Source organism: Halichoerus grypus, chromosome 5 (genome assembly GCF_964656455.1).
Source record: "Halichoerus grypus chromosome 5, mHalGry1.hap1.1, whole genome shotgun sequence".
Lineage (NCBI taxonomy): Eukaryota > Metazoa > Chordata > Mammalia > Carnivora > Phocidae > Halichoerus > Halichoerus grypus.
The window spans coordinates 91115040-91139305 of record NC_135716.1 but is presented as its reverse complement, the minus strand read 5'-3'; the positions used below and the strand labels follow the sequence as shown (position 1 = coordinate 91139305).

The 24266-nt window shown below is 50.8% G+C and overlaps 1 protein-coding gene across 2 annotated transcripts in view; it reads right to left on the bottom strand.

Moving 5' to 3' along the window:
• IGSF3 (immunoglobulin superfamily member 3) overlaps window positions 1-23971 on the bottom strand; it is a 90872-nt gene extending 66901 nt beyond the window's left edge. For both annotated transcript variants that reach the window (XM_036091800.2, XM_036091801.2), the window contains exons 1-2: window positions 23894-23971; window positions 22539-23222 (exon numbers count right to left, since the gene is read on the bottom strand). In XM_036091800.2, coding sequence (XP_035947693.1) covers window positions 22539-22581 — 43 coding nt within the window. In that variant the 5' untranslated portion in view covers window positions 22582-23222; window positions 23894-23971. The remainder of the gene's footprint in view (window positions 1-22538; window positions 23223-23893) is intronic.
• Between the last annotated feature and the right edge of the window lie 295 nt (window positions 23972-24266).

Genomic DNA, 24266 nt, shown 5'->3' with positions numbered 1-24266 from the left:
AAGTGTAGTCTTGACGACGAATCTTAGAATTCTGGATGCTTCCAAGCAGCTAGGGCTGGGAGGACCTGAATCCCCCTGCTTAAGGGGCAAGAGGTCCAGGCCTGGGATGTGAAAGATAAACCTCAAAGAAACAGAGAGTGGGATTTGGGACAGAGCAAAACTTGTCCAGGGAGAAGGCTAAAAAAACTCCTGTCACATGGGGAGGAAGAAGCACATTCACTCAAGTGGGTAAGAAAATGTGGAAAAGAGCGCCTGGGTGGCTCAGTCGGTTAGGCGTCTGCCTTCGGCTCAGGTCATGATCCCAGGGTCCTGGGATCGAGTCCCGTGTTGGGCTCCCTGCTTGGCGGGGAGTCTGCTTCTCTGCCCTTCCCCTGGCTCATACTCTCTCTCTCTCATTCTCTCTCTCTCAAATAAATAAATTTTTAAAATGTGGCAAAGGAAAAGCCTCAACCAGAATCAGAGCCAGTGGTTTAGAGCTGGAGCTCCGGGGCTGTCAGGGAAGAGGTGTCCCGAGCCCAAGGGCGTGGGGGCAGCAGGCAGAGCCCCTCGGGGGGCAGAGGCTCTGCTGCACCATCATCAATCACCGCACGCTGGGCCGCGGGAGCTCGAGGTGGCAGATGTCAGCAGGGGGCCACCAGAGCCACCTGCCAGCAAGCCCTTGGCAAAAACTGCTTAGCGAAGTCATTTTCAGGTTCCTCTGTATACTGCTGCCTGAAATCAATCCACCTCTGGAACCCACGTCCCCCCCACCTTCACCAGCAGCCTCCACTCCCCCACCAACCTCTGCCCCCTAAAGCGGTTCTTCATTAACCACAGGGATTTACCACCCAGTAACAACAGAAGCTGCCTGCACGTCTTAGTCCGAAAAGCACAGTGTGAACAGTGAGCAGCACTGGGGTTGTGGGGCCTCATTCGCCGAATGCTATGTGAAAACTCTGGAGCGCGGTCATGCCGTCCTGCCCCCGCGGTCACAGAAAAGGAAATGGAGGTCACCCCGTGCAAGGTCACATGGCTAGCTCCTGACAAAGGGGCTCAGAGAACTCAGGTCTCCAAATTCCTGTATCAGTGCTCTTGTCTCTCCCACAAGGCTGCCCCCTCCTAAATTCTAACCCATTCTCCTTGGGGTTAGAATCCAGCTATTTTTGTATTCACACCCCTGAATCACCGAGAAATCCCATTTGGGATGGACACTCATCATGTGACCTTCAGGGACCTTGACTCACTCCCCTGACAGTCCTTTGTGTCCTTGACTCCTGGCTGCTCATCAGCGGCTCTCTCCTCTTTTGTGCATTTATTACTGTCAATCTGTGGGAGCAAGCAGGAACTTTCCATGCCCCGTGCTCAGAGGCCAGCCCTTCTCAGCTGACACCACCCCGGGCCAGCCTGCCCCAGTCACACCCATCCACGCCTGGTCCTCCAGGGGCTCCAGGCACAGCGATCCCGGAGGGCAGGAGGTGGAGGTGGCTTCCCGGTGTTAGCTTGGCTTCTCTCGGGGCAGTGGCCAAGGCCAAGGCCAAGTCTCATGACACCATGTGTGTACACAAGAAGCTTTCCCATGGACAGTGCGGCTGACCGACCAACCCCCTGCACAAAGAGACCATTGTTCCTACTCCTCAGTAAGGAAGCTGAAGTCCAGAAAGGTCTGATGATTCACCCAAGGTCATCAAGTTAGCAGGAGTCAGGGAAAGGGCAGGAAACCAAGGTTTCCCATTCCAAGCACAGGACTTTCTTCAGCCTAGCAGGCAGGTTCCCCAGCTGATCTCTGCCCTCCCCAAACCTGGGGCCCGATTTGGTGAGGTAGCTCGGCCGCCAGTGTGTTGCAGGGCACACTTCTGGGCTCAGCGCTCCACTCTGTGACACCATGCCTTAGAGCAGAGGACCCATGCTTCCTTCATCCGGACCCCTGCCAAAGAACACCTGTCAGTGGTCCCCACACAGGAAATGCCATCGCAAATAAAGAGAAAAGTGAACCCAACCACATGCTCCTCAAACTCCTTCTCCCATTACCTGGGCCAACTGTAATCTGACAGCGCCCCTGTCCATTTGGGGCTGTCAAAACATCAGGGATCTACCTGGAAAGTACTAGAAACCAGAGTTACTAGGCACCTGTTAAGGACCAACTTCAAATTACGAACAGAGGTGATGGCAGAGAAGAAAGCCAGCAAAGGAGGACGTCTGTGTGGGGGTAGCCATCAGAAAAGGAGGCTGCCCTGAGTCCCCAGGGGCCATCTGGAGAAAACCTCTCTACTTTTCTAGAACCTCAACTGGCTCCAAACGTGAAGACTTTTCTAGAAATCCTGCATTAAAAGGGCGGGCTCTCAGTAACTGGTTACTATAACCTAGCCACCACAGCGACCAGTTATAGAACCAAACACATCTATGATCCGTTGACTTTAGAGGATCTTACCCTTGAGAACATGGGTGGGTCTCAGCTACTCGGCTGAGATCTGCAAGAGGAAAAATGAAAGTTATCCTAGTGAAGAAGAAATCAAGCCTCAGACCACAGGGTAAAATCCTGTTGAGTTTCCAGTACGTGGGCCTGCCCTAGAGACTTCAAACTTGCCAACACCACAACCACAAGAACAACTCCAAAATTCAAATCTCTTTATGTGTGTCTCTGCGTGAGTACATACACACATTCATACATACGTGTACATATACATATCCACGTACACATGCATACACACATATATGTTCATGCTATAAATATTTATGTTCTTTTTCTCAGGAGACCCTATCTGATACTGATTTTTGTACCTAGGATGGTTCTAGAAGAATAGAATCTTAAATATGTGTTTTCTAAAATGGTTCTGGGGTTTCTGGAATTGGCTCTCTAATCTGAATAAATTTAAAGGCAAACAACTTTTTAAAAAGAAAAAGAAAAGTAAAGAGAAAGCATAAGCTCAGGCCGCGTTAACATGATTATGTATCACTAACCCCACGGCAGCTAGTGACCCTACAGGGTGGATGACCAGAAAGCCCCCAGACTAGAAGTCAACGGTGTCAGGTCTCCCTCGTACGCTGCTGGTGGGACTGTGGGGTAGCAGAGTCACTCGGGAAGACAATCTGGCACTTTCCTATAAAGTTACACGTACACTCGCCGTATGACCCAGCAGTCCCACTCCTGGTGTTCACCCAAGACAAATGAAAGCCTATATCCACACAGAGACTTACACACAAAACAGCAGCTTTATTTATAATGGCCCCAAACTGGAAACAACCCAAATGTCCAGCCATGGGACATTCTGCCCATCACAAACGGTGATATATCCATACCACGGAATACTGCTCAGCAAAAAACGAGATCCACACAACCACATGAATGAACTGGGAGAGCGTTATGTGGAGAGAGACAAGCCAAATTCAAAAGGCTTCACCCTGTAGGATTCCGTGTGGCCCACGGTCCGGCCGGGGCAACGCTGTAGTAACAGAAACCAGGGCCAGGGCCGGGCGCCTGGAGGTGCGAGGAGGGAACCTTCTAGGCTGACAGGAGGGGTCTCTACTTAGTTGTGACGGTGGTTTACACAAACGTTTACATCTGTCAGCACTCAGAGAACAGCATACTCAACACTTAGTGCCGCTGTACGTTAATGATACCGCAATAACGCAGATGACAACAACGCTCGGGTCCTGCTCCTCAGCAGGAAGTGGCCCGTGCGGGCCGTGACTTGGAGAAGTCCCATGAACCCTGCTGCACCCCGACAGTCCTCAGACCTGAAACTGTAGGGATGAAGTCAGAGAACGCGAGAGAAGGCACGGAGCCTGGACTGACGTGGGAGTTCAATTAACGTCCCCTTGTGCTTCCCAACTCAGTGCAAAGGAGCCACGCTCCGGATCCCTAAACCTTGCAGCCAGCCCGGGTCAGGGATGCGCCGGAGGACTCGGGGAAGTACTGAACCCCTGGGGAGAGCCAGGGACGAAGGCTGGGCCCGGCCAGACAAGGAGGGGGGCTGCAGCCTCAGTGGGGCACCGCGGGCGGAGGGAAGCTCGCGGCTACGGCCGCTGGGGGGCAGAAGAGAGGCCCGAGGCCAGCGCGGAGGGGGTGGCAAGGGCTGCACTGCTGGTGACCGTCTTGCGTAAGGCCAGCCTGGCTGGGGCCTCCAGGCCTCTCATTTCCTCTACCTTAATGAGAGGTCGTGCGGCAAGAGCCTGCCCACAACTGCATCATCTCCCGTCGCCGGCTTAAACACAGAGCCGAGCCTGAGCAGGACAAAGTCCCCTTTATAACCCACTGTGGCTTGTTCCCACTGCTGTTTGAACCCTGGGGCTCTGCGACACGGAACACCAGCTTCAGCCACTCCCCGGCACTTCCCACAGGCGCCAGGACAGAGCCTTCCTCTGCCTGGCTTCTGGGTAAACGCCATTATTTATCATTACCTTCAGGAGGAGCTAGAATCTTCTAGGGGGTGGGGTCAGAGAGAAGACGGATCCATAAGACTTCGAGGAACTGTAAGAGGCTTGGAAGCGAATGGTGCCCGTTCCTCAGTGTGTCTCATTTTACTTCAAAAGTTCCTCCTGGCACAATACACTTACCAGCCAAGACAGGGTTGGTTTTTGGCTCATAAAGAGCGAAGGCGAGAATTTCCTCAAGTCACCGGGGGGAAGAGTAGGAACAGGGCAGGAAGGGGCCACTAAAGAGTATTTACAGGACACCAACGGTGCCAGAGGCAGAAGCAAGTGAGTTGTCAGTGGAGAAAGAGAAGGGCGACACCTAAGTTGGGACGACAGAGGAAGGTAGGGGAGCAAACGGTGGATGCCGCAGGTCACGAGCCGTTGCCACCAGCAGGAAAGCCTGGTAAGCTGACCAGCATGTCCCTCCTCCAGGTAACGCAGGTGTCTCCCCCTCCGGTGACAAACGACTCACTTCCCCAGGACCCTCTACCATTCCCTTACACTCAAATGCCAATGCAGGTTCTTTCCAGAAAACCCAGCAATGCTGCATGAGATGACATCAACACTGCTCCCCGAAAGTCCTGGGAAAGGCGGCAAAATGAAGGGAAGCCTGAAGGACAGGCAAGAGAACAGTGGCCCCGACAGAAACAGGAGCTTGAGCAGATGGAGAAGGCTGGAGGTAAAAATGGCTCACATGTCGTATGGAGGCAACATTTAGAGGCAGCGGTGTGGCAGGTGGCGGAAAAAAAGGTGGGGCAGACGGGCCAGCGAGACCCAGGCAGTGCCGCCCCAGCAACGGGGTGAGGAACCCCCTCGGAGCGGCCGAGACGTGCTCAACCTCAAACGACGCCAAGGCCAGTCAACACTCTGAGGCCAACATACATGGTCAACACTCGGAGACTTCTGGAGCCAGGCGACCGTGGCCCCGCCAAGATTGAGACAAGAACAGCAAGATATCCCAAGGAATGCGACAATGTGGTCCAAAGGTCTCGCATTTATGGCTCAGCAACTATGTACTGTGGCCTAAATCCAATCTCCAAAGGGCCACCCATGTCCAAGGCAACCTGCGGCCAGGCAGCTGACCAGGGAGGCACCCAGGCCCCGAGCGCCAACTACCGTTTCCCAAGCATGTACCAGACCCCAGGCACATGGCCGGTACTCTCCTCCCGTGGCCCCATTTCATTCTGACACTAACCCCCAGGAGTGGCTCCTATTGTTTTACGGGTGAGGAAATAAATGGGAGCTTCGAAGAGTTAAGTAGCTTGCCCCAAATCCTACTGCTGGCCCAGTAACAAATGCTTATCGAATGTTGGCTGGGTGGACAGATGGAAGGGTGACTGGAAGGACAGATGGACAAGGGAAAGGCCAGGCTGACAGATGGCTTCAGTGTCATCCTCCCCCTGGGACAACACTTGGACCTTCTAGGCCTGTCAGAGGAAGCAGGGAGAGCAACGGGTAAAGCAAGAGTGGCTGCCCTTGAACAGAATGGCACCGACAAATATTTATGACACCTCTGCGTTGTTGGAAAAGGAGGAAAAATTACAAAAAACATTGGGCAGAGAAATACACCACCCCCCCCCAGTGCCTTTAAGTTTTCAAATTGAGGAGGAGCTGGAAACTTCTAGGGGGTGGGGTTCCGAGGGGCCCATGGCGGCTCTCCCCCCTGCCTCAAGGGTTTTCCTCTGGGTATTTGTGAGCTCAAAGTTTTCAGTTAGATGAGAAACAGGACACACCAGAGATCACACCCAGAGCAGGAGAGGCGCCTCACAAAAGCCTTTCCCCTGCAACTAACTCTGCTTTGTTTAAAGCAAGATCAGATTCGGCATCTGCACTTTTACTCGCTGCCTGACGAAAACCAGATGCCAAATGCCTCCCGGCACCGCATCCCGGCCCCTGCCCTGAGGAAACTAATGTGAGTCAGCCAGGCCAAATGAGCCCGCTGCTGTAACAAAGAGTGGCCTCGTCCAGGGGCCTAGCTCCACACTCCTGAGCCTTGAAGAAAAGGTACATTTTCAATCTTTTGAGAACAGGAAAGATTAAAAGGCACCTTGCGCTTAGTCTAATCTGGAGGTCTGGACCTTCTTCCTAAGGCTCCACGTCTAGCCCCACTGATGACTGAGACACTGAAGCTGGTCACCAGTGGGTACCAGCTGCTTGACATTTCTGGTACCTGTGGAGAGAGCAGCCTTCTCCCCACCACAGCTCCTGAGCAGGGAGCCCCTACCCTGGAAAGCTAAACGGCCTTGGGGGACAGGAGCACGAAGTGAACTCGCCCTCCAAGAACACTAAGGGCCCCAGAGGTGGAAGGAGAGACAGCCAGCAAGCTGTAGCCCGTTCACCGCAGACCCCTGAGCAAACCACGTTAGAAGGCGGTGTTAAAATGGAACCTGAAGGGGCGCCTGGTGGCTCAGTCAGCTAAGCGTCTGCCTTAGGCTTAAGGTCGTGGTCTCAGGGCCCTGCTCAGAGGGGAGCCTGACTCTCCCTCGGCCCCTCCCCCGCCTGTGTTCTCGCACTCTCTCTGTCACATAAATAAATGAATCTTAAAAAAAATTGTAACGTGAAGGCCAAACCCTACACAAACAGCAGTCAGCAATGCCACCCTGTTACAAGTGCAGATCTGGCTTCCACGACGATCTCCCAGGCAAAGGTGGAGCGAGCGAAGTCTGATGCTGGGAGGAGGCCCTCCTCCCCTTGTGGCCATATCCACCGCCCCTGCCCCTCGGCCCCAAGCATGCTCTGGGCTGTGGGGGGGGCCGGGGGGGGGGATGCAGGAATACCAGCTCTTAGCTGCCTTCACCAGGAGATGACACCTGTTACTTCCTCACCCGTCTTATTGGCTAAGATTAGTCACATGACCCCACAACACTGCAAATCTGGAGGAGTATGTGCAGGTCTGTGTTGTCCCAGACATATCATCTTAAGCCCTGGCCTTTCATTCCCAAGGCCTAACCCATATTTTCAGAAGAATTCAAGGTGCCATTACTTAGATCGTCCACCATTACCTCAAAACCCCAGTGACAGAGACCAGACAGCATCGTCCTAAAATTGATCCCCCCTTTCAAATTTCCATTTTATGTCATTTCCCAAGTCATCACACTCAAACACTTAGAGGCAGCTTCTAGACTTCCCTTTTTCTCCACATTTAATCAACCCTTCTCTTAGCAGTTATTTTATTCCTTTCCAATTTTCCTTTGACATCTTCCTCCATTGCCTACTCCTTTCACCTCGAATCTCTCCACCTGGAACTGAATTATTCCACTCAGCTCTTCCTGTCTTCCTTCCCTGCTGACCGACCTGGTACATGGCTGCCTCCCCATGCCCCTCAGGGTCCCCTTTCCAGCTTCCCCCCTGCTCACAACCCTTTCCACTGCATGCCTGCAGCTGGCCATGCTCTAGGATCTGCCTGTGGAATTAGTCAGGACATAATCTCACTGTTCTCTGACAGTGCCATGTCCACTCCTGTCTCGGCAGGCCTGCTCATGCCGTCCGCCGCTCGGAATGCCCTTCTGCTCTTCCCACACAAATCCTAATCCGACCTCAGGATCCATTCCAAACACAATTGCCTCGCTCCGGCTTTGCCCACCAATGCACTGAGCTCTCTCCTTTCTGGCTTACCCCAGGGCTCAGCACTGGCTCTGAAGAGTGTGCCTTTTGACGATCAGCTGAATTGTACTGTTTTATAAGAATAAATCCTTTGAGGGAGTGTCTAATACAGGTTGCCCTCAACTATAAGGAGCAGAAAACATCAAGTCAACTGGCTGAAACAGTGAAGACAGGAAGTATGGAGGTCGACCTGCTCAGTGTTCAGTGGCTCTGGTTCCACCCCTCTGAGGGCTCAACAGCTGTACTTTCCTCGTGGTGACAGGATGGCTGCCTCATATCCAAGAATCCAGTGGAAGGAGCTGTCCTCCTTCTGGGCTTCTAAGAGAAGACATTTTTCCCAGAATCGCCACAGCAGACTTCTCCTCATACCTCACTGGCCACAACTCTGTCACTCACTCATGTCTACACTATGGGCCTCCATGACTGGCTTAGACTGGTCAGCTTTTACTCAGGCCAAAAGCAGGGTCACTTTTCCTTGAGCAGTACCAGGAGAGAGAGACACGACCTTCAAACCAAATCAGGGCTCTGCCATCTAGAAAAGAACAGCTGTTGTGGAGGCAACCAAGTGTCTGCCATAGGCTGGGACCAACGTCACACATTTGTGTTTCCCGAACTCACCACCCCATCCTGTGCTGGCACATAAGACGCTCAACCACAAGCCGTGGAATTGGGCTGAACTAGAAATTATCCTGTGGGTGTGAGAAAAGAGTGAGCATTATAATAGAGTGGCACAATTGGACATTTGTGCAGAGAAACTGGAAAGAAGGCCAATAAATCCAAACAGATGCAAAAAAAAAGTACTCAGCAGAGGAGGTTTGGGAAGCTCTGGTCCCAGCCCTCGGCTGGGCCCAAGTCCCAGTTCCACAGATAGGGAGTAGGCCTCGGGCCAGAGCCCTGCGCTTCTCCCAGCAGGGCCCAGCTGGGCCTTCTCCTCAGTTCAACCCTTGCCTCCAATGGGCCAGTGATCTACGAGATCAGCCCGCACCCTGGCAGGCACAAAGGAGGCTCACAATGAAGGCTGTCCGTGCCTCGCAAGCAACCGAGCCCTTCGTGGGCACCCACCAATCTGGTGACTATGAGAACACGTGAGGTCTGCACTGTAAAAGCAAGGGCTGCCTTCCCTCTGGACTAAAGAGACGGCCCCTTTGTTTGCTCCGACGGGTCTCTCGTCCCTCATTCCTCTTGGGCCACCCCACTCAGATCTTTGTCTTCATCTCAGCTTTCCCGCACCCTCTCCCGGAGTCTCTGGGCAACGGACGGCACTCCAGGCCCCAAATACACATGCCTCCCCCTGAGGCTGGGAAATGTGCCAAGAACTACACAGAAAATATACAGACCACAGGGCTCCGAAGTCCCACTGACGCACCATCTCTCCCTGACATCACAGGTCCGCGAGTTTTGGCTCTTCGGAATTTTACAGCTCCTCCTCAAGTACTGTAGTGGGCATTTCCTTGGCTCAAGAGAACTGTGTTAATGCAGCGTACTCTAAAAGCTCGCGGATTATAATATGTATTCAATATTCAATATGTATTGACAGAACAACTCTTACATTGACCCCTATGGCACTGCTGATATTCAACCGTCGCTGACCTACAAATGTGGCAATGTCATACAACTCAATCCAGCATCTCCTCCGTGCCAGGCAACAGGCTAAGGAGGGGCTTGGGACACCATGGCCAACAACACTGACATAATTCCTGTCCTCATGGAGTTTACAGTCTAATGCATTAGATCATGCATTAAAAAGTAATATACCGTCTAGATTTTTGCCCTTGTAATTAATTATATGTGTATTTATTTGTGTACTGCTTGACTTCTTTGCTAGCCTATAAGCTACACAAGGATGATGACTGTTGTCTTTTCTAACACGCTGCCAAGCACACGGCAGAACATATTAGATATTTGCTAAACTTATTAATTCACGTTAAAATAGGTAAGTGCAGGTGCTGTGGCAGCACTGGGCGGGGGGTAAGATCAGGGACTTGACTAGCTTGGGAGTTCTGATATTGCTAATGGGGCTGAATTAGCTCTTTGCGAAACAGGTCTTTATACCACATAGAATCTACTGGCAGCGTCCATACACAGGGTTTCATGGGGACTACTTAAAATACTTAAGAGAACAAACTGTTTCCACGCACAATCCAGTTTTTCAGAAACTCCATTTACATAAACAATTGGTGCGCTAATTGCAAATCATTCTTATTTCTCTCCTAAAGCAGGATCCCCTAAGGATCTTTATTAGGCTCTCTATTAGCCTCATTTGAGTTACAGTATTTACTTAAAAGTATTAACAGTGAAGTTCTTGAAAAATATTTGGTAATTCAAACATTTCACTAATTCAAACCAATCCTCCTCATTAGTCTACGTTTTTAGGGATTCTACCATCACATGAAGAGACAGTACCAAAGTCTGCACCTGCAGGAATATTCGCCAAATTCCTTTGCAGGAGGACACTTCTGATGGCAAGAACCTGAGCTAATCTCCAAAAGGGGTTGAAAACAGCAAATCAAGAAAGGACAATTTGAAGAGTGACTGTAATCCAATTTAGTCTAATAAATGACGCACACATGAAGTCACATTCCAATTCTAAGCAAAGCACATGGAAATTTTAGAAGCTCCACCTCTGATCTTTTGATTGATCTGCTATAACAGAATGACAAATGTCAGTGAACAGCACTGACCAACGGACCTCTTATCTATTTTGCAGCCTCTCTGTGAGAGCCAGGCCCGGACGCACTGCACAGACATCAATGAGCTTGGACGGCATCTTCATGCATGTTTGGCCTCTTGTCCTCTGCACCGGCTCTGAGATTTACCAACACACTGCTCACATTCATGGAGCATCTCAAACTCTCTTGACATGGCAAATGATCAGCAGGCCCTGTCCCCACGCCAAAAGCAAACAAAAATCTGTCGCCAGCAAGGAGGACGCCCGGTCTCTCCGAAGGATGCCAAAGTCCCCCATCTTGTCTCCTTTGCAGAACCTCGCAAATCTCTCGGATGCAGGCAGGATGATCAGGAGTTGGAGGAGATTATGCTCTGAATGTCTTAAGAGATTAGTTACTTAAAATCCTCCACATGACTTCAGTCATCCCCGTTACAGATGACAGAGTAAAAGCCTACTTGATTAAAGCTGAATGCCTATACATTCGCAAAAGGGAAAATATGCAGAAGAAAACAAGAGTCAGATTACTGATGGGCACAGCACCAGCTCCAGGACATCGGGGGCTGCTGAATAAATTATGACAAGGAGGTACATGCAGTAATCACAGATTCACCATAAATACCGCAGCCCTCAAGGCTCTCATATTTACTTACTTTCCCCCAAAGCATAGATTGAATCTGGCCTTGTCCTCAAATGAGGCCTGGCTCTCCCCAAATTCCAAATATGGGAAATTACAGCTCTTCTGTGGCGGTGGGGCGTGAAAGTGGAAAGGCAAGTGTTTGTATTACATCATGTTTTCATTTTAAAACAAAGACCTCATATACCAGAGTCCCTTTCTCTTCTGTGAGGGGCATTCTCCAGTCCCTCCACTCTCCCCCAACCCAACCCAGGCCTATGGCAGCCCTTTCCTCACCTCCAGAATACTTCCCCTTTAAGAGAAGAGGATTACACATGAGATCCCTAAGGATTCTCTTCAAATACATTCAAGCCTAGAGGCACATGAGTTCTCAATCTACTTCCTCCATTCCGGAAGTCCTCCGGCGGCGGGGAGCTGCTCAGAAGAGCTGGATTCATACGTGTGAGAAAGGAGTTACAGACGCTGTTCCTCCAGCCAGAAAGGGGCCGGGACAGCCAGCTGGGGGCCACAGCCCCTTCTGACAGAGGGACGGAGAAAGGGCTGGGCAGGACACTCAGATGCGATCTTGCTTGTTGGTAATGAAAGACTAGAAGACAGATGACAAAACTGTCCAGCATGCTTTCTTGGGTACTAAAATATCAGAAGACCTTAAGAAACTGTTCAGCAAATCATCTCTAACCAGGTCCTAAAGGGTGGTCTAGATTCAGGATGAGCCTAGAATGACTCCCCCTACCAGTCTCTGATAAACTAACAGACGTGTCCATCTGGGAAGCAGAATCCCCAACAGACCAGCCAACTCCCAACCAACACAAAACCACCACAGAACAAAGCCGATGAGGAACACCAGAAAGGCCTCTGAGACGTGCTGCTTGCAGGGAGAAGGATGGCTCCATCCAGACGCTCTGGGGAGCAGCAACTACCAGCTGAAGTGACTCCCACAGGGCGCAGCTTCCAACCTGCCTGGAATCTGAGACCTGGGGGACTGGTGGAGAAAGGGGAAGCACCGATCGGATGAGTGCTTAGGGGTAGCAGCCCTGGGTCAGGGGACAGCACTTGGCAAGGTGTGGGCCTGGAAGAGCCTGGACCCCACTGAGCGGACGCAACAGCTTCTGGAACCCAGGTCCAATACTGGAGGGGGCCCTGAGTTGTCCCCACAGGCTCCCCTCCCAAGGCTCCCTGAGGGGAGCCACTCTGTAGGGAAGTAGGGATGTAGAATATAAGGTAGGAGACATGTCAACCTTAGGACCACCACGGCCCCCACATAAAGGGTCCTGAGGAGAAAGTCTGGTGTGGATGCCGCCTCTGATCTGATGGGAAGTATGTGACTGCTCTATTTCTCTTTTGTTCTGGCTTCCGAGAAATTCAGAGCTAAGGACAAAATTCCCAATTCCCAGAGACAGACAATATCCGCAGCAGTTAATAAGGACATTTCACATAGCCAGGACTTGGGAAATTTGTGTATTTTCAAAAGAAAGAATTTGCACTCGCCGGGCCACCCACCCCAATCTCCCCCGATCAGTGGTATTCATCATGTCTTACTCCTTCAAAGGCCTTCGTCAGGGCTGAGGGGGTATGTGTAATTCACAGCTGCTAAAGAAGAGCTGAGAACAAACCAGGAGGAAAAGATGTTAAGTAACAGTAAGAGAAAAGATATACCTCAGGGACAGAAAAGAGTTCCCCCATGTCAGAGTGTTTTTAATTAATCTTTCTATTTATTAAGATTAAAAATACAGATCCTGTGACTTCTTAAAATGTTTCTCACGATTTTACCTTTCAGTTCTTGGTTATGTGAGGTAACCGAACGAGGAGCGGCTTGGAGCCGGCACTCGAATATTTGCTGAATGAACAGACGATAAGTCTTCTTAGGAAAGTATTGCAAGTAGTTTCTAGCAGAACAGTGGTCTTGGGATGGGGAGGAGCAGGTCAAACACTGATGTTGAAGAAGGGTCGACTATGTTAAAAGTGAATCCAACCACCATCCCTTCAAAATGGTAACATTTTTAAAAATCAGGTCTAAAGGTGACCGATCCAAGAAACCTGCATTTGCTCCCAGGGATTTAAAGAAAGTCATACCAGTGAACCTGAGAGGTAACCCAACACTTTGAAATGATAATCTTTTTTACAAAAATAGCTGCTTCTTCAGGACTAGAGGAAAAAAAGGGCTCTTTTGGGTTAAGGTCTTAAATGTCTGGTAGCCGGCAACCTCAGCGGTTACTCTAGTCCAGTTCATTCTAAATGGAAGAATCATTTGGGAATTGAAAATGCAGGCAAACTTCTTTTTTTCCCCTAGTCTATGAACAAATACGAAACTTGACTGAATTAGACCCCAAACCCAGTATTTATGGTTATCCTCTTAACAAGTTTTAAATAGGCTTCATTTGAATTCAACATAATTTCGAAATTGTAACTAAAACAGTCAACAAAATGTGTACCTAATTTGTTAAGTTTATGTGTTTGGGGAGAAAATACTCAGAATAAACAACTCAGTTATTTTCATTAAGTACATTAAAATTTAAGGCTAGTGTTTTTATTATGACTCTTGCTCTTGATATGGCAAGACAAAATTATTCCATGATATAGCTATTGAATGAGGCTCACTACTCCCCAATGATTTCACAAATTAGTTTCGACTAGCTATAAAATAACCAAATCAGTTCTGATATGACCATAAAATTAAGCCTGAAAAAATAGTGAGGTAAATTACCCCCTTTAAAATCAAGTTGTTGAACAATATGTTCTGTATGATTCCATTTATGTCAGAAAAAAAAAATCTATATTGGTGTGAATATATGCATAAAAATTAGAGAAAAAGATCTGGAAGAATATATATCAAACTGTAAAGAATATGTATCAGACTAATAAGGGGCATGGGGCAGAGAGGGAAGCTTTCACATTTTACTCTCCATCTGCACTGTCTGGATTTTTTACAACACAACTATATTCCCCTGTTACCTCTGTCAATGACTTAAAATCCAAAAAAACAAAGCAAACAAATATAAGCTACCATCTGAAATTGAAACCAATCTCCCATGATCTTACTTTTTTTTTAAAGATTTTTATTTATTTATTTGAGAGAGAGAGTGAGAAAGAGAGAGAGCACAAGAGGGGGTAGCGGGAGAGGGAGAAGCAGACTCCCTGCTGAGCAGGGAGCCCGATGCGGGACTCGATCCTGGGACTCCAGGATCATGACCTGAGCCGAAGGCAGTCGCTTAACCAACTGAGCCACCCAGGCGCCCCTCCCATGATCTTACTTTTATACAACACTTTACTGCGAAGCACTTTGTTGTTTTAAATTATGAGTTAATTCCAATCAAGTCTTCAGTGAAATTTAAGATTGATGGGATTGATAACATCTAAGTGGTTGTGAAACTTCTCTGGAAGTCTCAAAAAAAAAAACAAAAGAGGAGGAGGTTGTCCCTGGACAGGGCAGGTGTTGGTCTGACCTGCCGCACTGGCTGGTCGCTCAGGTCCAGGCTCCTATCGCTCTTCCTACTGAAAGTCCTTCCTAGCGAAGTCAATCAAGGTCACCGACGCAATCAACGAATGGGCACACACCAGCTAGGTTATCCAAGTGCCCTGAGGCTCTTAAAGTAACACGTGGGGTAGGAAAGCTGGCCGCCTCAGACATTTCAAAACACCGAACACCACCACCACTTCCCCTACACTGCAGATCCAGGGCTAAGGTACCTACCCGGTAAAGCCGTGCATGTCCTGTGGGTCATGGGCAATGCAGAGTGCCAGATTCATTTTGCTTTAGAGCTGAACTACATCACTAGAGCAAGAGCGAGCAATCGTACTGGTTACCACGTAGTAAAAACAGATTAATTACTACTTAATGCTGAGAGCAGAAGATTTCAAATGGATGGGGCTCCTGAGGGAAGGTAAGTTAATAAAAGGGGTCCATGAGAAGGAGGTCAACAGCCTGCCTCATGACATGTCTCTGGTCACCAGCACGCCACAGGCCGGGATCCAGTGCCCTGAGGGCAAAGAGGGTATTCTCAGAAGTCACCCAGAGAAAGGAGGCACGGACTGCACTCGAGAATGGGAAAACAAAAACACTATTAAATACACAAAAATAATGCCAATTGGAGGCAATCCTGAACATGCTCCCATACATCAAAGAATCAGGTTTGGGGAAAGAACACACAACTGGTATCAGATTCTCCAGCCCCTCCCCCCCCCACCACCGTTTTAATAAAGGGAAGGCCTAGGGACCTGAAAGTCAAGGGGAAGAGGCCACCCATTTCTTTGAGTTCACAATTTTGTTAGAATGTTTTTGCCCTGACGATATTTTGATGCACGAAAGTTCTTTCCTTGCTACAGAAACAGGTCCCCTTCACTTCCACCCTAGACCCCCCACCTCCAGGAATGCCTCCTACCCTCCCTGGCCACTTCTCCAGGGGTCCTCCAGGACACCCGCTTATAGCTCTCTGGTATCCTCCTTCTGTCTCGGGCCCAAATACCCAGACCTCATGCCAACTGACTGCTCCTTCAGGCCCCGGCCACTGACCCTCAGGCTTTTCCACTCCTTGAGGAGCCTTCTCAAAGCAGCCCCAAGGTGCCCAGGGTGGCCTCCAGCCCCACAGTTCTGCCAGGACCTCACTCTCCTATTACTTAAGAAATGCCTACCATTGCAGCTCTACCAGAAAGCCTTTCCAGACTGACCACTCACAAGCTACTCCAGCCTCATCCTTCTCCTGCACAGAGTTCCCTCCCTACTCCTGCTGAGCTGAAAACAAGAACAAACTTGCCCAGTCCCTCCTTCCCCCAAAGACGCCTGTCCTCTGGAGAGCACATAATACCACTGTCCTCCTGTCCATGTGCAAAGTGATTTACCGTTTGCTTTACTGCTGGCCTTAGAGGATCATCACCTAGAAAACAGGGACATTCAGCAAAGCCTGGGTCACTTGGATGACAGGGAACAGGGTACTCAGGTGAATTTAATTAAAGGGGTAATAGAGGATTAGACAGAAACTTTGCTTCAACTCTCGTTATTACAAAGCCTGTTATAAAGGTTTTTAAAATATATCTGACCACTTTCCAGCCTGAGTAGAGTTAATATAATTTAATCTTTGATTTAGGATCTTGCAGTGCCCTGAGGCTCATCATTCTCTTCTGCTACTATAATTATAGATGCGGAAGATGTAGAGACTGGACGGATGGTGGCCTGGAAGCTAATTTCTAGAATAAATCCTTGCTACCACATCTCGTGATTTTCGCCTTTCGGAAAGTGGAGTTCAAAAATAAAAACAAAATCCCACTTAATTGAAGGTTCCAGTTAAGGGAGGTTCATTGCCATGGTCTTTGTTAAGTGCCCACCACTGTGGCCCACAATTAGTCACTTAATAAAGCGTTCTTGATGAGGGAATTTGGCAACATGTGATTTTCTACAAATGCAAGCTTGATTTTGACGCAACCACTCATTTCTTTGAAAATCAGGGGGCATTCATGCACAGGTGTCCTAAATTTCCCTAAATTAAAAACCAACCCTTTACAAGGAGTTAGCTGTGCTCACTTTCAAGCAGCAAAGAAACAGGTGTCCAATCATGGCAAATGAAGAGCTCCCGAAGGAACCTAAAAATATTAATCAAGGAGCCATAATGGAGGATGCACGAGGCTAGGGACCATGGGAGGCCAGCAACGGAGCCACTTCATTCAGTTTCCAGGCCAGGGCTCAGCGGAAGTGGTCTGCCTGGGCTCTTGGGGACCCGGTCTAAGCCCAAATCCCCAACTCATTACAGTCTAAGCTGGTTCTTTGCGTCCTCATCATCCCAGGTGAACTGGGCCCTAAAACCACTGACAGTCATTTCTCCAGACCCTACAGGGCCACTCTCCCACCATTATGACTGCTGTCTCCTCTGCACTATCAGGATTCTACTGGGAATAGAATGCCTCCCCACACGGAAACCCTGCCCATTTCTGAAAGCTAATGAAGTCCTCTCACACAGTGTCTTCCCAGCAACCCCCGCCTACTCTGAACTTTACTTTGCACTTCACAGGGGTCCCTGAACAGAATTCAGGAGCTATGTGAACTTGAATGGGAAAAAAAAAAAAAAATTACACCTTTATTTTCAACTAACCTCTCTGTGAATGCGGACTGTTTCATTATGAATGCAGGCAGCCATCATGACGATGTCTCCAGGACCTGTGACTCTGTCACAACAGAAATCACACACGCTTTCATATCACATCACAGCTGACACAGATATCTCAACATACCGTTTTCGTGCCTCACTATGCCGTAATTACAATAATGGTTAGACCTGCTGCTAGAGCTTGTTATTTAATGCGTTACTAAAGAGGCATATTGCTATAATCATCAATTTGTTTAATATTTTGATGACTATATTTCAATATAATTGATTTCCTTTGTTAGTCGATGGATTTTTATTTGCGCATTTCAAAATGTTCTCCAAAGAAAGGGTCCACAAGCTTCACCAGACTGCCCAAAGGATCCAGGGCCCAAAATAGGTTTAAGAACCCCTGTTTGGTGACATAAAGGGACAAGCTCTAGAGTCCAAGTTGGATTCAAATCCAGGTTCTGCCAATCTCTAGTGCTCGTCCTTTGAGCAAAATGATTCAAACTCCCTGAGCCTTGAGTTTCCTTGTCTTGGTCGAGGGAGCCAATATAGAAACCATTTAGTCGTCAAAAAATTAACCGAACACCTACTTACTTTGTGCCAGGCGTGAGGCTGAGCTCTGGGGCTAAGCAGTGAACACGACACAGAGGGTCCTTCATACGGAAGAAAGGGTCTAGCAGTCACAGGCACATAAGCATTCTGAAAATACTACGGCCACTATTGCTAAGACCCCAACACTGCCTGTGTAATTGTATGCGGATTTATGTTGCTCCCCATTGTAACAATGGCTGGCTCATCTGGCTCGTGCCCTCCCTTATCGGGGAGGGGCTGGGCCGCACATTCGCAGAGGGGCTGCTGGCGAGATGGAAGAACACAGGATTTGAACCAAATGACCTTGGCTTCAAAACCCTGTGCTGCCACTTACTAGCTCTGTCACTCGGCCAGCAACCCGTTGCTGTTCCTCCAAAATCTGTTCTCTCCTCCGAACCCTCAGTTTTTAGCGGGACACTCAGAATTAAGGATGATATTTCTCAGCCTGCCTTGCGGCCAAGTATGGTCATGCACTCAAGTTGTAGCCAACGGGAATATAAGCAGAAGAGATGTGTGCAACCTTCAGGAAATGTCCTTAAATTGCGAGGTCTTGCCCTTCGCCAATCCTTTACCTCCTTCGTGATGGCTGGGACTAGCATAGCCATCTTGGACCATGCCATGACCTTGGGAATGGAGGCAGGCACGTGGGGCAAGACAGAAGCGGCCTGGATCCCTACCACTGTGGAGCACCATATCCAGCAGGTACAGTAGTCTACCTGAGGCAAGTTCCTTAAACTCCCGGGACCTCGATATCTCCATCTACAGAAAGGTGATGATGGGAGTCCTCTATCCAGTGAGTATATCTGGAGGACTTAATGAGACAGGGCTCGCTTCACAGCAAAAGCCAGAGCTAGAAGAGGTGGTATCGTTACTGTTCTTCTCTTACTACAATGCAAAATGCAGGGGACTGGGGCGTCCTAACACAGCCCTGGGTGCACAGTGGTGGCTCAATAATTCACACAGGTGGAGGGCATCCTAGACAGTCTAGTCCTCCTGACAAGAATTCCCTTCTCCGGCACCCCGGTCAAATGGTCCCCAGGAAAGGGAAAGTGTACCACCTCTGCGACAACTGGTGGGGATGGTGTTTGTTCACCCATAAATCACGATCTTCAGAACTCTTCCCCCGACTGCCCCAAGCAGCTTCACTTCTGTCTTCTGCCTTTGAGCATGAGTCTGGCCTCTGAGCTCACTCTCATCAGAACATCGAAGTTCCCTTCAGTCTCTTTCGGAAGAAGCCTCTGGCCTCCTCCCTGAGAGGTAACTGATCACTGCCTCAGTCCCATCCTATTCAAGCAAGAGGCTTCTCAAACTCTACACGTGAAATTCTCTGCCGCTGGGGGGCACACAAATGCTCACGAGCCCGCTACAGGTTCTAAGCAGTGCTGATCCAGAGATGTCCCAGTCTCCTACATCTTCCCTGGCTAACACTTTTAAAGCTATTTCGTCTTGTTTGCAACATCAGCACTGGCCTAGGAGGCACATGGCTATATGCAAAACTGAAATGTGCTCTACGGGCCTGAAGTTTATATTCCTCTTTCCCCGACTGCCCCCTTCCTGTTCTTGCAGACACAAATCCTACGCTGTCTCTCCCACATTGCTGTCATCTTTCCATGTCACTGTCACTCATGCAGGCTGCTGCCAGGCACAGTCCCGGCCACCTCTCCCTCTCTCCTCATTCCCTCCTTTTTCACACACACGCCACATTCATGCCACGGTCACACCAGCCCCGGCTCTCGCTCTCTCATCTTCTGCCCCTCTGGCTCCACCCATTCTCAGCAGTGGAGACTTCACTAACCCTCGTGGCTCAACCGGGCCCGGGCTTCAGATGGCTCTGGAATTGGAACAAGGGTGGCCGTGGCCGCCCAGGGCTCCCAAGTCGGGTGGGGCACCCGGCGCTGCAAGAGGAAGAGACAAGACACAGTGGTCACTGTGGCTTCGGGTAGGACAAAGACAAGGGCAGGAGTCAGCACCCAACAGGCAGAAAAGGAGGAACCTGATCCAAATCCCAGACGCTGCTGGCAAAGGAAGGGAGCAGAAAACACAGGTCCAGCGATGTGGAGGGCGTTGCTGGCATGTGGGAGATCTACCCTGGGTACACCCTTGTGTACTGTAGGGTTTTCTGCCTCAAATTTGCCCTTTCTGGAGGCTGGCAGCAGCTGCATCAGCACCACTTTGCAGAGTACTTTGCCTCATCCTACTTTATACAAACAAAATTTGATTCTAGGTGTGTGACCCACATGAGCATAAAACCTTGGGATTCTTTGCTCTTTGAAATTCACATTACACAATAATTTACATTACACAGCAAGAATGCTGACGCATGAATCAGCCCACACCAGACTGCAAGCAGGAAATAAGACCCCCAACCTGGGTTTTGTTCCCTCCCCAGACACCCCCAGCTCTCCAAGGTTACCAGCAGAGTAGCAAGAGCCCCTCCCTGCCCTGCTGACAGTTACTAGGTGATGGGAGCAGATGAGACTTGGGGGGGGGGGCGGCAAAAAAACAGGCACACCGCACTTCTAAACCTTCCCCCCCTCACCCACGTCTGGCGGGCTGCCAGTACTCCCCTGCACCGCCACCTTGATGCTCCTTTCCTCCCCGGCACCTGTTTATAAGGGAGGCTGGGAGTGGAGGGAGGAGAACAGAGTCAGGGCCCAAGCTCCATTCCAGAGTGGCCCAGAGGGTGAACAGCAGGGGGACCTGCAGGAAGCCTCCCATTTCTAGAGCAGCCAGAAGAAACAAAAGGCACAAATGTCCCCATTTCCTTGTTTTGCCATCAGTGGCTCCTTCTCCTGCCCTGGGCCCCACCCTTCCACCCAGCCCTCTAGCCGGCCTTAGCCATCCCACCCTCCTCTGACTCCCCAGGGCCTTCCTTGTTTGTCCTCTTGAATCCACATGAATCACTAATTACTGATTTAAACCCAGACACTAAGTGAATGACAAATACAGTATGAACAAATATCAACGGGATATTCAGGACTGGCACACAGAGAGCTATCTGCCTTCTTAACTCTGCCTGAACAGACGGGAGACACGGGGACACTGTATCCTCACCCACACGTGGGCACAACACTGACTAACCTGCCCCAGGACCCGGCATCTGTGTGTGTGCTGGGGCGGGGAGGGCTGGCACTAATGAACTCACACACTGGTTCTTTCACTTGGAATTACCTGTGAGAGCAGAAAGACTGATGCCTGGGTCACCCTCCCAGAGAATCTGGTTTAATTGGTCTGGCTGGGGTTGCTGCCTGGAGATCGGGACTTTTTAGAAGCTTCCCCCAGTGATTCCAACATGCACGCAAGTTTGAGAAACACCGACTGGACACATTTACTATGTGTTCCAGACATTTTTCAAAGCAGTCAAGATATTTAGGACACCTTACATAGCCTTTCACTGTCAAGACGGCTCTTGGAGGTATCATCCCTTTTTTGCTGAGGTTCATATGGCGATCATGAGGCTGAGATTCGAATCAGGCTCTCGAACTCCAAAACCCGTTCTTTCCACCCAACTGTGAACTCCTACAAGGGTACGGACAATGCATGAGAGCAATCTCTCTAAAGAGAAGCAGGTCATGAATAAACTCCGTAAATGTAAAATATCTAGACTCGGAAATGCAGACTCCATAGGCAACTGGGATGACCTCTTCACGCAGGAAGAAACCACGACGGAACCATACAGAGAGGTCAGAGGGCATGCTGCTGTGCAAGGTCTGACGAGATGGACAGAGAGGATGCATCAGATCCTGGCTAGGAAGTTTATCCTAGACCCAAGATGTGTCCTCAGATACTACACATAAGACGGTGCTCAATGGCATAGAAAGTATGGGCAAAAGGGGGGGGGGGCTCTGCAATGGGGAGAGAATCCCTAGGACAGGTGTCAAGGGTTTACCTCTTGGGACAATAGCTCTTCATCCTGCTCTAAGCATTCTGGCCTTCTGTAGGGGTACCAAAACCAATCCGAACACATCCCCTCGCAAGCAGCTTCCCCTCCTCCAGTCCCTCTTCCTCCGGAACTATGCTCTGAGTTTCCTTAGTGAGGGATCATAAGACGGGTATCCTCAAACATTTTTAGTCTCCAGACCACTTAGGTAGGTCCCTTCACCACCCTATTCCACTCATACCTACTTCCTCCCCTGCCCAAAACAAAACAAAACAAAAAATGACCATCATTACCACTAAACCAACTTTCCCCACAGTAAGAATAACGTTGCCACTTCGAGTTAGGAATTAAGGTGGACCAACAGAGGCGAAGACACTGAAGTTTATAAGCCACATGGAGCCCCTAAACCACCGACATGCAGATGGGAGGATCTCACCGCGAGGCAAGGCCGGGGGCAGACACTTCAAGGACAGCAGATGCTCCTACTTAAAGACACCAAACAATAGCTCACCGTTCCTCCTGGGTCAGAAATGGGCCTCTTGGTACCCTATTCCAACCTGTGATACACATTGGCGGTGTCCTGGTGTCCCCCAAAGCCAAGTGTTGATGGGAAAGAACCACAAGGAATTACAGGAACCAACAGCAGGTTAAACTTGCCCATCGATCGCACTGATAAGCAGATCCACTTACCCAGCACAGCCAGACAACTCAGCACTGGGAAAAAGCACTTCATGTCGGCAGCAGAGAAGAGACACAACACAGGACGCTCCCTCTTCTCTTGCACTTAATCTCTCATTTCTGGCAATCCACTTATAGCTCCAGAGAACAGTTTTGGAAACAGAACTTAACTCAAAAAATGAGAACACGTTAAAGAGAAGAGATCAGGAGATTGGGGGGGGGGGGGCGCAGCGAGGGCTGCCGGTGGCTTGCGTTGAACTCCCCCTATGCTAAAAAAAGGGTCCAGAACAATTCTGAAGGCCCTCTAGGCTTCTGCCACATCCCGTGCCTTGCGGTTTCCACCGGAATTGTAGATTGCAGTGAATTAATCCTCCAGGAGAAGGGAAAAAAGAGTCTGAGAAAATCCTTTCATCCACTGATTATACAGAAATGTCCTTGGCTTCCCAGTGAAGGTGTCTGTAAGCTCCCTCATTCGGACTCCCCAAAGGGAACAGGGCAGGTTTTGTCAAAACCTCTGACAGCTAAATCGCCCCGGAATGGCACCGACTGTTTGGGTTTCTTCATCAAAAAGTCCGTCTCCATCCATGTCGGTAGGTCACGGAGCTGCCACCTGCCCCACACCTACCCAGAACACACGAAGCAAGTTGGCGTTCAGCGGCTCCGAAGCGAAGCCGGTCCCACAATGCCAGCAGATTTCTAAAACAAACACAACAGAGATGTATCAAAGGCGAACACCAGCGCCGCAAAACCGAGAGGGGCTGAGCGCTGGGCTGCGCTGGCCGCCTGGGTCCCGTTCCCGGACCAGGACAGTCAACCCGTGCGTTCTGACCTTGGGCAAGTCGCTACACTGGCCCCGGCCTCAGTTTCCCTGCCCACAGCAGGGCAATTGCGGGAAGCCCGATTGTTCCTGCAATACTTTGCCCACACGCCTCACTCCAGGGAATTCCCTTCGCCTCCTGCCGAGCCCGGCGCCGCGGGTAGCCCCACCCTCCGCGGGGGCACAGCGGGAGGGGGCTCCGCCGTGGGGCCGCCACTCCCCGTTCCACCTCCGGCCCCCGCCCCAAACGTGGGAGCTCCGCGCGCGCCGCGTCCCAGGTGGCCCCGCTATTGTTTTACCTTCCCGGGTGTTTATTTTTCGCTGATTGGAAAGAAAAGAGACGGTGGGAGAAGCGAGCGGCGGCTGCGCTTTCCGCTGCCGGGGCGCGCTCGCCGCGCGCCAGACCAGCCAAGGGGAGGGTCTCGGGCCCGACCCCCGAGCGGAGCCGGACCCGCGCCCGCCGCCGCCCTCCCCGCCCCCTGCCCCGGGTTCCCGGCTGCCCGCGCCGCCGCCCCTCCGCGCGCCGCCCGCGCTCCCACCGGATACTGACCTCGCCCCCGGCCCTCTCCCTCTGTGCGTCTGTCCGGCGGCCGGCGGTCCGAGCGCACGCCTCTGGGGACGCACCGCCTTCTCCTTCTCCCCCCGCAGCCTCACCGGCAGCCGCGCTCCGGCCCCTCCCGAGGCCCCGCCCCTCCAGCTCGGCCCGCTGCACCCGGTGGAGCCGCGCGCCGGGCGAGGGCGGTGGCCTGGGCGAGAGGACCCGCCCCCGGACCCGCCCCTTCCCCCGCCCCCGGAGACGCGCGGCCGGGCCCGGAGGGCTGGGGGGTGGGGGGCACGCGGGGGCCGCTGTTCTCTCCCGGGCGCACCTGCCGAGGGCAAGAGCCACCCGGGGCCTGGGCACAGGGGGCGTGTGGCTGGGCAGC